General features: G+C 38.0%; 1 protein-coding gene across 16 annotated transcripts in view; it reads right to left on the bottom strand.

Annotated features, from left to right (window-relative positions):
* SFMBT1 (Scm like with four mbt domains 1) overlaps nt 1-14,793 on the bottom strand; it is a 116,990-nt gene that overhangs the window by 47,528 nt on the left and 54,669 nt on the right. For 15 of the 16 annotated variants that reach the window (XM_086367619.1, XM_086367624.1, XM_086367628.1 and 12 more), the window contains one exon: nt 2,565-2,719. The exons of the other annotated variant lie outside the window; for it this stretch is intronic. In XM_086367619.1, coding sequence (XP_086223745.1) covers nt 2,565-2,592 — 28 coding nt within the window. In that variant the 5' untranslated portion in view covers nt 2,593-2,719. The remainder of the gene's footprint in view (nt 1-2,564; nt 2,720-14,793) is intronic. 16 annotated transcript variants of the gene reach the window in all.

Raw genomic sequence — 14,793 nt, 5'->3', positions numbered from 1 at the left:
TTAAGACAAGTTTTATTATAAATAAGAGTAGGTAAGGAGATATAAAAAGCAGGTAAAATTTCTACACTTCACTCTAACAAAATGATAACATCAGCAGAATGGGATATGTTGCTTGCTATGCTAAGTCACTTCAGTTGTGTCCGACTCTGTGTGACCCCATAGACAGCAGCCCACCAGGCTTCCCCGTCCCTGGGATTCTCCAGGCAAGAACACTGGAGTGGGTTGCCATGTCCTTCTTCCAACGCATGAAAGTGAAAAGTGAAAGTGAAGTCGCTCAGTCGTGTCCGACCCTCAGTGACCCCATGGAACGCAGCCTACCAGGCTCCTCCATCCATGGGATTTTCCAGGCGAGAGTACTGGAGTGGGGTGCCATTGCCTTCTCCAATGGGATATGTTAGGTATATATAATACCTAAAGCAACCACTAAAAAAGCTACACAGAGATACACTCAAGAACAGTATACAGGGCTTCCTTGATGATAGATTGGTTAAGAATCTGCCTGCCAACTCAGGGGATATAGGTTCGACCCCTGCTCTAGGAAGATCCCACATGCCATGGGGCAACTAGGCCTGTGCGCCACAACTACCGACCCAGTGCTGTAGAGCCCGCAAGCCGCGATTTCTGAAGCCTGTGTGCCTAAAGGCTGTGCTATGCCACAAGAGAAGCCACCCCAATGACAAGCCAGTGCACTGCAACTAGAGTGTAGCCCCTGTACTCTGCAACTAGAGAAAGCCTGAAGGGCAACAAAGACTCCAGCAAACAAAATCTTTAAAAAAAAAAAAAAAAACAAAACACTGTAGAGACAAATCAAAACAAAATTCTAAAAACATTTTCAAGTATCCCACAGGAAGATAGGAAAAGGAACAAAAAATAGAGAAAACAAATGAACAAAACCGGCAGATGTTAAAAAAAAAAAAAAAAAAAGGCACACATGAGCCTTAACATATCGACAATTACATTAACTGTAAATGGTCTAAACACACCAATTACAAGACTGAAAAAAAATTTTTAATGACTATATGGTTTTATAAGAAACGTACTTCAAATATAATGATTCACAGAGGTTGAAAGTGAAAGGATGAAAAGGATATACCATGGAAACATTAATAAAAAAAGAGTATGAATAGGTAAAATCTATCTCCAGTGTTCTTGCCTGGAGAATCCCAGGGATGGTGGAGCCTGATGGGCTGCTGTCTATGGGGTTGCACAGAGTCGGACACGACTGAAGCGACTTAGCAGCAGCAGCAGCATAGAGACAGAAAGTAGACATGATCTCCAGAGGCTGGATTAAGCAAGAAATAACTGCCAATGGTTTCTTCTGAGGAGTGATGAAAATGTTCTGGAATTAAGTAGTAGTGCTTGTGAATATACTAAAAACCACTGAATTGTATATTTTCAAATGGTAAATTTTACAGTATGTGAATTGTATCTCAAAAAAAAGTACTTCAATAAAGTTGTCAATTAAAAAGCAACAAACAATATGACTGATAAATGAGCCAAAACTACGATGCCATGGTACTGAAGACGATGTAGGGATGGCAAGTAAGAACCTGTTCAACATCACTAACCATTAGGGGAATGCAAAGTAAGACCAAGATGATCTGTTAATTTATCAGCACGACTTCAGTAAAAATAGTGACAATACCAAATGGCTGTGAGGATGTGAAGAAATCAGATCTCATACATTGCTGGAAAGAATGTATATGGTACAGCCACACTGGAAAGTAGCGGTGCTCCTGGGCATTTATCCCAGAAAAATGAAATCTCATGTATATGATTATTCATAGCAGCTTTATTCATAAAAGCCAAAAGCTGGAAGCAACCAAAATGTACTGCAACAGATGAATGGTTAACCAAACGGCAGTATATCCATGGAATACTACCAAGCAATAAAAGAGAACAGATTCCTGATATATTCAAGAATTTGGATGGATCTCAGGGGCATTATTTTGAGTGAAAAAAAGCCCATCTCAGAAAGTCACATACTGTGTGGTTCTACTTATGTAACATTCTGGAAATGACAAAATTATAGATATGAAGAAATGATTAATGGTTACCTCGGGTTAGGGAATGCTGGGGAAGAGGAGTCGGTGTAACTGTAAAGGGGCAGTACAAAGGAGCTCTGTGTGGCGATGGAATAGTTCTGTATCTTGACTGAAGTGGCAGTTACAGGAATTTACACAAATCATAGAGAAATACATACATTTGATACATATATCAATTTCCCAGCTTTTATATTGCACTATACTTAAATGAGATGTCACTTACAGTAGAAGCTGTGTGATGGGTACATGAAGACTGTCAGAATCTTTGCAAGCTCCTATGAATTGATAATTACTTCAAAACAAATTACCTTTTTTTTTTAAACGAAGTCTGCTCATAAAAGTTATTTACTTTTTCAGCAAACAGGCTGAGCACCCCTGGTGCCAGGTACAAAGAAAGATAACTCGTATCTTCAAAGAGCTTCCCATTTAGTGGTAGAAAGATAAGCCTGACAATGTAACACAGGTGAGTAATGGAATTCTGCACTCCGAAAAACAGATTCCGCTCAGCAAAACCGATACCTGCATCAGTCTGCTGCTCCCCGTTCATTTCCACAGCACATGGGTAAGCTCCTCCCCACACAGAGGACAGGCCTTATGGTTATGCTACAATCTGAAGATTACTTGCAATTCTCAAGCATCTGTTCAATGGGCATCGAAGGGTCCAAGTGAAAGTGCTGAAAAATCAAAAAGAACACATTAACAGGCTGCAGTCCAGTGTTTACTCACTCATAAGACGCAACACTCTGGTGGGTTGAAACGGCAGATAAAAACACACTGGCAGCATAGATGTAATTAGAAACAAAAATTGACACCTTTTCTAATTTTGAAGGTATATGTGTGTGTGTGTAGACACAGAGAGAGCAAGCTATTAAGATCTTGATATCTAAAAATCACAACAAATAAACATATATATGTGAATCACTACCTCTTCAACTTAGATTATAATACTGAGCAGGTCTATCCACAAAAACTCCAATTCTTAATGAAGTTCTGGGGAATGGGGGAGGAGTTTAGCTTTCAAAGCTCTGTCTTAGTAAGATTCAGGATACAATGTATTATTTTATCTAGTTTCCCATCTCATTTACCTACAATATTATGCAGAACCAAAAAGTATGAACTATATTTGTCTACAATTACACTTACAAAAAAAGCACAATTCTTCCAAAATAAGCTCTGATATCATTTATTCTTCAAAAAAAAAAAAAAAAGAGTTTTATTGGGATATAACTCACATGCCAAAATGTTCCATTTTAAGTGTACAATTCAATTATCTTCAGTAAATTTACAGATTTGTGTAACCATCACTATACTCCAATTTTGGAATATTTCTATCCCTCTGGAAAAGAACTTCCTTCCCACCTGCAGTTCTTCCCTGTTCCATCCCCAGCCTCAGGCAACCACTGATCAACTTTCTGTCTCTAGAGATTTTGTCACTTCTGGACATGTCACAGCAATGGAATCATACAGTATGTGGTTTCTTGTATCTCGCTTCTTTCACTCAGCATGTTTTTGAGGCCCATCCATGCTGCACATGGATGAATCTATTTATTCCTGCTTTACTTACATGCAAAACAATCTCAGATACTGCCTTTACATATGCCTAATAGAGTAGAAAGAGGAAAGAAGCTGCTGCCTGAAGGCAGAATGTGAACAGACCAAAAGGACAACAATGCAGAAAACCCTAACGGTGGGACAGGAACTCAACAGCCACAGCTGCCTGTGATACCTACAAGAGGAAATACCTCTGCACCTGTCAACAAGATTCTGAATCTGTATTCGATCCCCAGGAATGGATTCTCATAAAAACCTTTTAAACAGATTCTAGCTCCAGCTCCACCCACGATAAATATGCTATCTTATACAGACTACATTATGTCCATTTTTTAAATCTGTAAAATGAGCATAACATCCTTTTCAGATTTTAAAACTAAATTTCCTACTGAGCATAGAGAAAATCTTAATAACTGTTAATACTACGGATATCCCATTTGAGGTAACTACCAGTTATCCAAAGTCCTTTCATACAACTTAAGCACTGAAACTCATACTTTCACAGATAGGAACAACTGAGTATAAACTTGGTAGTGAGATTTAAATCCTCTGAACAAGCTTTCTTCTCTCAGCTTCCTTTTCTACTCCAAGTCCAAAACATTTAAACTATATCATTCCACCTATAATTCATTCACTCCCCATATTTATGGAACACCAGTTCATTACCATCTACTATTCCAGGGGGTAAAGGTAAAGTAACCAAGAGAGACTTAGTTTCTGCATTCATGACACTTATTTTCAATAGGAGGAAGAAAATTTAAGCTAACAATTTAAAAGAATTATTTAAAGTGCTAAGAAGGAAAAGCAGTGGGTGCTAAAACAGAACATAACGGCAGACCTAACCTAAAATAAGAGGACACTGACATGGTCCCTGGTTGGAGGCGGCGGGTGGGGGCTGGGGGGCGCTAAGGGAGATATTCAAGGTGATACTAAAGGTTGAGCGCTGAAGAATTGATGCTTTCTAACTGGTGCGGGAGAAGACTCTTGTCTACTGGACAGCAAGGAGATCAGACCAGTCAATTCTAAAGGAGACCAACATTTCCTGATTATTCACTGTAAGGACTGATGGTGAAGTTCCAATACCTGTGGTCCCCTGATGTGAAGAAAGACTCATTGCAAAAGACTCTGATGGTGGGAAAGATTAAGAGCAGGAGGAGAAGGGGGTGACAGAGGATGAGATGGTTGGATGGCATCACCGACACAATGGACATGAGTTCAAGCAAACTTCAGGAGATACTGAAGGACAGGGAACCCTGGTGTGCTGCAGTCCATGGGATTGCAAAGAGTTGGACACGACTGAATGATCAACAACAAAGGGGAAACTGCAGCGAGTCAAAAAGGACAGAAAAGAAAGTGTAGTCCAGGCACAGGGAGCAGCACACACAAAGGCTCTAAGGTAGGGAGGAAGTGAGAGGAGGCCTCTGTGGCTGAAGCATCGGAACCAACCAGATAAGTGGCACACAAGGAAACTGGACAGGAAGAGAAGAAATAACACATATGATATTTACTGAGGATTTTCCATGTGTGGCTACTATCCAAAGCACTTAAACATACTAAGCCATTTAATACTCTCAACAACTGGACAAGGTAACCATAGCCACCATGAGGAAACAAGCACAGAATACGCAGTACCTGCCAGTGTCCTACAGCTAGTAAGAAGGAAAATCAGGTTTCAAACCTAGCAAAGCATCCATATTCTAATTCCTCAAGCACTATACTATATACTACCTCTCAATGAGAAGCAATCAAGGGCTTCTTTAATTAAGTAGTGTGTGCATGCTCAGTCACTTCAATCGTGTCCGACTGCGATCCTATGGAGGTAGCCTGCCAGGTTCCTCTGTCCTTGGAATTCTCCATAGAGTGCGCTGCCGTGCCCTCCTCCAGGGGATATTCCAGACCCAGGGATCCAACTGAACTCAGGTCTTCCTCATTGCAGGCAGATTCTTTACCAGTTGAGCCACAAGGGAAGCTCAAGAATACTGGAGTGGGTAGCCTATTCCTTCTCCAGCAGATCTTTCCGACTCAGAAATTGAACTGGGGTCTCCTGCATTACAGATAGATTCTTTACCAGATGAGCTATCAGGGAAGCCGTTTTTAAGCAGAGAAAGGATCAAATCTGTTTTAAAAATGGTCACTCCGGAAAAAAAAAAATCACTCTGGACCCAAAAAGAGAAACCATAAAGGAGACAAAAACATAAAAGTATCAAATTTCTAAATGGCAAAAGACACCATAAACAAAATTCAAAGATAAGAGAGTAGTTCTGAAGTTCTCATTACAAGAAAAAAATTTTTTCTATGTTTAGTGACAGATGTAACTAGATTTACTGCAGTAATCATTCACAATGTATACAAATATCAAATCATTGTGCTATGTGTCTGAAACTAATATAATGTTATGTCAATTAATATTCAATAAAAACAAAAGGACAGTTGAGATAGATGAAAATATTAGCAAATTGTAAGATAATGGATTAATTAATACAAGTTCCTATAATTCACCAAGAAAAAATAAAAATGGGCAAAATATTAAGTGATTAACTCACATTAAAAATCAGAGTTAAAACTTACAAAAATATGTCCAATCTCCTTAGTATTATCTGTAACAGTGAGAAACCAGAAACAGCCTGTAAAACCATCAAATGTGAAAGAGATGGCTACACATGTTATGAAACACCTACACTAGGAAATACTCTGTATCCATTAGAAGAATACAGGCAGATTTATAAAAGCATATGGGAGTGTCACGTTTACACCCAGTGGAAAAAAAGCAAGTGAAGGATAATTTATATTAACTTTAAAAAATCTTGTGTCCATTGTTTACTTGGTTATGTGACTTTCAACAAATGCCTTATTTGTGCCAATGATATCACTTATAAAAGTGGGGATTAACAGTATTGTACCTACCTCACCGGCTGATAAGATAAGTAGGATAAACCATGAAAAACATTTACCAAAGAGTTACATAGTAAATGCTGAGTTATGTTATGCAGTTGACAGTTTTAAGTTTCTACGGCAACAATTTAGTGGTCATCTCAACATATAGTCTTGAAACTTCGTCATGGGTCTGATACAACAAAATTTTCTGTCGGTTTACAAGGCTTTGCAGATAGCACCCACTGCTTGCACTCATCAACTCTTGAAATACACCGCCATATTTTGGGAAGTGAGCCACAAAGTGCAATAATAATAATTATTATAAGTAAATCTTCAGAGCCAAAAAGATATGAGTTGGGGGAAATGCAACTCTTACGCAGGTGAAACTAAGAATACAAAATTTTAAAAATTGAGCTATAATTAACAAACAATATTAGGTAAGTTTCGGGTGTAGTGATTCAATTTTTTTATACAATATGAAATGATCATTGCAATAAGACCAGTTACCATCTGTCACCATGCAAAGCTGTGAAAAAGGATTGAGATTTTTTTCAATCTTAAAACATCACTTAGATTTTTAACCAATAAACAGTCAGTTCATAGTCTTAATAGGATCAAGAGAAATAAAGTGATGAAGCCTTTTGCTGTAGAACATCTGGCAGATCCTTCTCTTTATTGCTAGTCTGCTGTCTTTTCATGCAGTGAGGGGAAAAAAAAAAACAGTAAAATATCCAGGAGCTTGAAACATGTAAAAATTTAATTTACTTTTCATTTATTTCCTATTCATGTTAAATTATTTTATTGCCTTTATTTTATTACTGATTTTGGTATTAGAATTCCTCTTGTGGTGACCAGAATACATTAAGAGCTATTTATGTAAATAAGCTCCCATGAACTAACTAATCTGGATCTTGCTCATCTTATTTAAAATTATTTCAGTGAACTAAACAGGAGCCTATTACAGGAGATTCTAATAAAAGAGACTGAAGCCAAAGTATAGCTATTCTAAAATATGAAACACCTCTAAGAAATATAAATAACAATTTAAAAAGCAAAATTAATTGTACAAAACAAGCTCTGAAGTCAAACATACACAGGCACACAAAGGAAACAACAAAACCCAGGCAGAATAAAACTGGATTTAACTATTTTATTTTTAGTGATACATCAATGTAAAATAAAACCACCATGGGATACTTACTTTTTAATAGGTCTTTTAAAAGATCTAAAAGTCATCTGAACAACAAACAGCTACATGATGTTTCCCCTTCCCTTTATACTACTAGGCTCCACGATAATGCACTTGATTTTCAAGGCTAAGATTAAACATTGAGTAAGAATATTTATTGCAGAGAAAAGTTACAATAATGCCAGAGAGATTTCTATAGCTTAAGTCCTCAGCCAAATGATTTAACATGCTGGACACAACTTTTAAAACACTTTGGAAGGACAAAACTCAGTGTGACTATAAAGATATAACCTATTATATATGGTGGCTACAAGAAAATGTTTTAATTCAGTAAATATTTACCAGTTAAAAAGAAAATTCCCACTGAAATGTTTGAATTTGCATTCCTCTCCCTCAACTCAACAAATGGAAGGTCAGTAATAATTTCAAGTATGCTATAAATATGGTAGCTGCAAACAATTCAGCAAATCAGATGCTCCATTGGGGGCAGATTTGCAAAGTTAAGCTTGCTCCCGACAGCAGATGCTAGTGGTGCAGTCACTGTACTTTCGTCCCCCAACACGTGTAGATTTCAGTCTGTCTTTCACTCCCCACAATGGATATGATAATCTTCACTCCCTGACCTTGTGCACATCCTATCTGACAGGCTATGTAAATTAAATCTTACATCTGTCAAACGTCAATGTAACTTGATTATCAGGAGTAGAAAATTTCTATTGTTTCATTAAGTTCTTTGTTATTGTTGTTTTTCACCCACTGCTACATGTTGAACGAGGAACATAAAAATAAGTCTGTTAAGTTGACAAATCTTAGCCACTCAGATCATCTAAATTAAATTTGACACTAACTTAACTTTTCATGACTATGTAAACACAACACAGGGCATATCTACCTTAGTTGAACAAATCAATATTTATTAACTTACAAAAACAGTAAAAGCTTTCAACAAAAGCCACAACTCAGGAACACCCTAAGGTTCTGTGGAAGTCTGGATGGGATAAAGTTTGGGGGAGAATGGATACACGTATACGTACGGCTGAGTTTCTTTGCTGTCCCCCTGAAACTATCACAACAACACTGCTAATCAACTATACTTCAACATAAAATAAAAAGTTCATAAAAAGAGAAAAGAATACCCTAAAGAATACCCTTTTTTTAAAAGGTGCTCAACATCACATCATTAAGGACATGGATATCAAAAGCACAGTGAGCTCTCACAGCATACCTACTGGAATGGCTATCATCAAAAAGAAAAAAATAACAAGTGCTGGCAAAGATGTTGAGGACAGGAAACTGCTCTGCACTACTGGTGGGAATAAACACTGGTGCAGGCATGGTGTGGGCAGGAATCCCTTAGTAGAAACAAAGCAGCCCTCATAGTCAACTAGAGAGTCTGAAATGCTGTACTTGGGAGCAATCTCAAAAATGACAGGATGATCTCTCTTTGTTTCCAAGACAAACCATTCAATATCACAGTAATCCAAGTCTATGCCCCAACCACTAATGCTGAAGAAGCTGAAGTTGAATGGTTCCATGAAGACCTACAAGACTTTCTAGAACTAACACCAAAAAAACTGTCCTTTTCATCATAGGGGGCTAGAAAGCAAAGTAGGAAGTCAAGAGACACCTGGAACAATGGGCAACTTTGGTCTTGGGAGTACCAAACGAAGCAGGGCAAAGGCTAACAGAGTTTTGCCAAGAGAACGCACTTGGCATAACAAACACCCTCTTCCAACAACACAAGAGACGACTCTACACGTGGACATCACCAAATAGTCAATACCTAAATTAGATTGATCATAATCTTTGCATCCCCAAATGCAGAACCTCTATATAGTCAGCAAAAATAAGACTGGGAGCTGACTACGGCTGAGATCATAAACTCCTTATTGCTAAATTCAGACTTATACTGAAGAAAATAGGGAAAACCACTAGACTATTCAGGTATGACTTAAATCAAATCCCTTATGATTATACAGTGGAAGTGACAAATAGATTCAAGGGATTAGATCTGATAGACAGAGTGCATGAAGAACTATGGATGGAGGTTCGTAACACTGTACAGGAGGCAGTGATCAAAACCATCCCCAAGAAGAAGAAATGCAAAAAGGAAAACTGGTTATCTGAGGAGGCTTTACAAACAAGTGAGAAAAGGAGCGAAGCAACAGGCAAAGGAAAAAAGGAAAGATATACCCATCTGAATGCAGAATTCCAAGGAGCACGGAGAGATAAGAAAGCCTTCCTAAGTAAACAATGCAAAGAAATAGAGGGAAAAAATAGAATGGGAAAAACTAGAGATTTCTTTAAAAAAATCAGAGCTATCAAGGGAACATTTCATGCAAAGACAGGCACAATAAAGGGCAGAAATGGGATGGACCTAAAGCAGAAGTAGAAGATATTAAGAAGAGGTGGCAAGAATACACAGAAGTACTATACAAAAAAGATCTTAATGACCCAGATAATCATGATGGTGTGATCACTCACCTAGAGCCAGACATCCTGGAATGAGAGGTCAAGTGGGCCTTAGGAAGCATTATTACAAACAAACCTAGTGGAATGGAGGTGATGGAATTCCAGCTGAGTTACTTCAAATCCTAAAAGATGATGCTGTGAAAGTGCTGCACTCAATACGCCAGCAAATTTGGAAAACTCAGCAGTGGCCACAGGACTGGAAAAGGTCAGTTTTCATTCCAATCCCAAAGAAAGGCAATGACAAAGAATGCTCAAACTACCGCACAACTGCACTCATCTCACACGCTAGTAAAGTAATGCTCAAAATTCTTTAATCTAGGCTTCAACAGTACGTGAACCAAGAACTTCCAGATGTTCAAGCTGGATTTAGAAAAGGCAGAAGAACCAGAGATCAAATTGCCAACATCCACTGGGTCACAGAAAAAGCAAGAGAATTCTGGAAAAACATCTATTTCTGCTTCATTGACTACACTAAAGCCTTTGACTGTATGGATCACAACAAACTATGGAAAATTCTGAAAGAGAATGGGAATACCAGACCCTTAGCTGCCTTCTGAGAAACCTGTATGCAGGTCAAGAAGCAACAGTTAGAACTGGACATGGAAGAACAGACTGGTTCCAAACTGGGAAAAGGAGTACGTCAAGTCTGTATATTGTCACACTGCTTATTTAACTTATATGCAAAGCACATCATGCGAAATGCCAGGCTGGAAGCACAAGCTGGAATCAAGATTGCCAGGAGAAATATCAATAACCTCAGATATGCAGATGACACCACCCTTATGGCAGAAAGCAGAGAACTAAAGAGCCTCTTGATGAAAGTGAAAGAAGAAAGTGAAAAAGTTGGCTTAAAGCTCAACATTCAAACAATGAAGATCATGGCATCTGGTCCCATCACTTCATGGCAAGTTATACGGGGAAACAACAGAAACAATGACAGACTTTATTTTCTTGGGCTCCAAAATGACTGCAGACAGTGACTGCAGCCATGAAATTAAAAGACGCTTGCTCTGAGGAAGAAAAGTTATGACCAATCTAGATAGCATATTAAAAAGTAGAGACATTAGTTTGCCAACAAAGGTCCATCTAGTCAAAGCTATGGTTTTTCCAGTAATCAAGTATGGATGTGAGAGTTTGACCATAAAGAAGGCTGAGTGCCGAAGAACTGATGTTTTTGAACTGTGGTGTTGGAGAAGACTCTTGAGAGTCCCTTGGACAGCAAGGAGATCCAACCAGTCAATCCTCAAGGACATCAGTCCTGAATATTCATTGGAAGGACTGATGCTAAAGCTGAAACTCCAATACTTTGCCTAATGTGAAGAACTGACTCACTGGAAAAGACCCTGATGCTTTGAAAGATTGGAGGCAGAAGGGGATGACGGAGGATGAGATGGTTGGATGGCATCACCGATTCAGTGGACATGAGTTTGAGTAAGCTTCCAGGAGATGGTGATGGACAGGGAAGCCTGGCTTGCTGCAGTCCATGGGGTCGCAAAGAGTTGGATACGACTGAACAACAAGGCACAGTATGAAAACAATATGTAGTTTCCTGAAAAATTGAAAAACAAAACTACCACATGATCCAGGAATTCCAGTTCTGGTATGTGAAGTGAAAAAAAATGAAAACACTAACGCAAAAAGATATCTTACACCCCCACATTCATTGTACCATTATTTACAATAGCTAAGATATGGAAGCAACCTAAGTGTCTATGGAGAGATGAAGAAGATATAGTGTATACACATGAACATATACAATTAAATCATTTTTGCAATATATATTTTGCACTGTATATGTATATATACATAAATTACAGTTTTATATTGGCTTAATATAATGTTATGTCAATTATATCTCAATCTTTTAAGAAGTCAAACTACCAGGTAATATTTTAAAAGGGTTATTTTGGTCTAACAATGAGAAATTTTTAAGTAACATATGGCATAAGCATACAATCCCATGGACAGAGGAGCCTGGAAGGCTGCAGTTCATGGGGTCGCTGAGGGTCGGACACGACTGAGTGACTTCACTGTCACTTTTCACTTTCATGCATTGGAGAAGGAAATGGCAGCCCACTCCAGTGTTCTTGCCTGGAGAGTCCCAGGGATGGGGGAGCCTGGTGGGCTGCCGTCTATGGGGTCTCACAGAGTCGGACACGACTTAAGTGACTTAGCAGCAGCATACAATCTATTACTACCTGACCATTAAAACTGTGTTAGAGAAAAGTTTTCCTTCCCAATTAAAATACCAATAAGGTATTTTATTCATCTTGATGAGCTAATTTTTAAATGCATGTAGAAGAGGAAATGTACAATCCAGCTACATTTTTGTAAAAGATGATATATGACGAAGCTAGTTCCTTCTATCAAAATATTAAAATAATGTGGTATTAGTGCAAGAAAAGACAAATACGTCAATAAAATAGACTGAGGTTGAGAGACAGATCCATTTATATGAGAGAATAGTTTGTGATACAATGGCATCTCATATCAATTGTGAAAGGACGAGCAAACTAATAAAGAAAAGGCTATTCATTTTGGGAAGAAAAAAATTAGACCCTTACTTCATGCTGCAACAAAAATAAATCTCAGGTGAATTAAAAGAGCAAAACATGAAAATTAAGACGCCAAACAAATTAAAAGCGAAACACAAGAGAATATGGTTATACAGACTTCCTTAATCAAGGAAGCTATAAAATGGATACTTGAGTACATAAACATTTAAAACTTCTGATTAGCAAAAAGATGCCATAAAACACTTCCAAAGCCATACTATAGACAAGAAGAAAATATTACCAGCTCTATAAATAATAGACAAAAAATTAATAGCCATAATTATAGAAAATACCTATAAATCAATAAAGATAAAAAAACAACCCTTATAGAGGTGAAACAGATACAAACAGGAGGTTTATAAAAGACATGCAAATGACTTATAAGCATATAAAATGTTTAACAGCTAAAATGAGGCATTTTTCACTCACAGATGGGCAAAGATATGAATGCTGCTATCACCAGTTACAGAGCACAAACGGATATGACTCTTAAAGAATTTTATTCCATCAAAGAATTTAACTTGCATTCTCTACTTCTGAGCAATTCAATTTCCAATATCAATTTCAGAAAACTATCCCCCCCCCCAAAAAAGGTAGCATAACAATTTCAAGGAGATTAAACTGTTCTCACTTTCAGAGCATAAACAGAGAAAACACCCCCATGGGTACAAAGTGTAAAAGCCTAATTGCATGCTTCAACAATGTTTGTAAGGAAAAATTGGAATCCTCAGTATCAATCAGTAAATTAGGGCACATCTGTAAGATGAGAGTTAAGAAGAACGAGCTAGTGTAATGGGTACAGAGTTTATGTTAGGAGTGATGAAAAGGTTTTGGGTGTAGATAGCAGTCTGTGTGTATGCACATTTATAAAACATACTCAAACATATTCAAAATTACATTATTTCTATAATATATATATTTCTTTATATATCTACAGATACCTTTAAAATGATCTGGAAGATCACATCCAAATCACTACCAGTGGTTACTTCTAGGAAAGTGAGATTCGGGAACAGGATAAAAGGAAATTTGTGCTTTATCTGCATTGAATAAAATTTTTTAAGAATGTATACTTCTATGACTTAAATTTTTATTTTAAGAAAAAAATGCATTTACTGATATGAAAAGTTATTCATTCTTTCAACAAATGTTTACCAGAAACCCACTCTGTGTGAAGTCCTATCAAAATATTAGGGATCTATCAGTGAAGAACACTGCCAAAATCTCTGCCCTCATGAGGCGTATGTTTTAGTGGGAAAGAGAAAAAGTACACTATTTTTTCTAAATATGGTAAGTGACAGAGCTGGGCAGGGGAGACCCATAGGCTAAAAGTTACACAGGGTGGAGGGGGGCATCACTGAAAAGGTAACAATGGACAAAGACCTGAAGGACAAATGGAAGGAAAGCGTCTGACAGGCAGAGGGAAAACCCAGAACCAAGACCTTAGAACGAGGGCATGTGAGCTGTGTTCTAAGACTAGCAAGGAAGCCAGGGTAGTAGAGGCCTCAAAAGCAAACAAGAGCAAAGGAAAAGCAAGAGAGTCATCTACTTCACACAGTTTGCCACACTCCCAGTCTCCTTTGTGACTGTCTCCCACCTATTCCTTAGGGAACCATGATATTTACCACAACCCTACTCCTCTGGGGTGGGGGTGGCAGAACATACAGGTAATGCTGGTGGGAATGCAAAGTGGTGAAATCCCTTTAGAAAGCTGTCGGGCAGTTTTTGAAAATGTTAAAATACAGATTTACCATGAGACCTAGCAATTCCACTCCTTGGTATATACTCAAGAGGACTGAAAGCATATGTCTACACCAAAACTTGTAGATGAATGTACCCAGCAGCATTTTTCATAATGCCAAAAGGTGGAAACAAGCCAAATGTCCACCAGCTGATTAATGGATGAGTAAAATGTGAGCTATCTAACACAATGGAATATTATTTGGCCATAAAAAGGAACAAAGTACTAACACATGCCACGACACAGATAACCTAGAAAATACTGTGCCAAGTGAAAGGAGTCAAACACAAAAGGCCATACACTGTCTGCTTCCATTTATATGCAATGTACTGAATAAGCAAACCCATAATCCCATGGACTGTATGG

Source organism: Bos grunniens, chromosome 22 (genome assembly GCF_055505025.1).
Source record: "Bos grunniens cultivar Pamir isolate PY7600 chromosome 22, Bosgru_T2T1.0, whole genome shotgun sequence".
Classification (NCBI taxonomy): Eukaryota; Metazoa; Chordata; class Mammalia; order Artiodactyla; family Bovidae; genus Bos; species Bos grunniens.
This window is presented reverse-complemented; position numbering and strand designations above follow the sequence as displayed.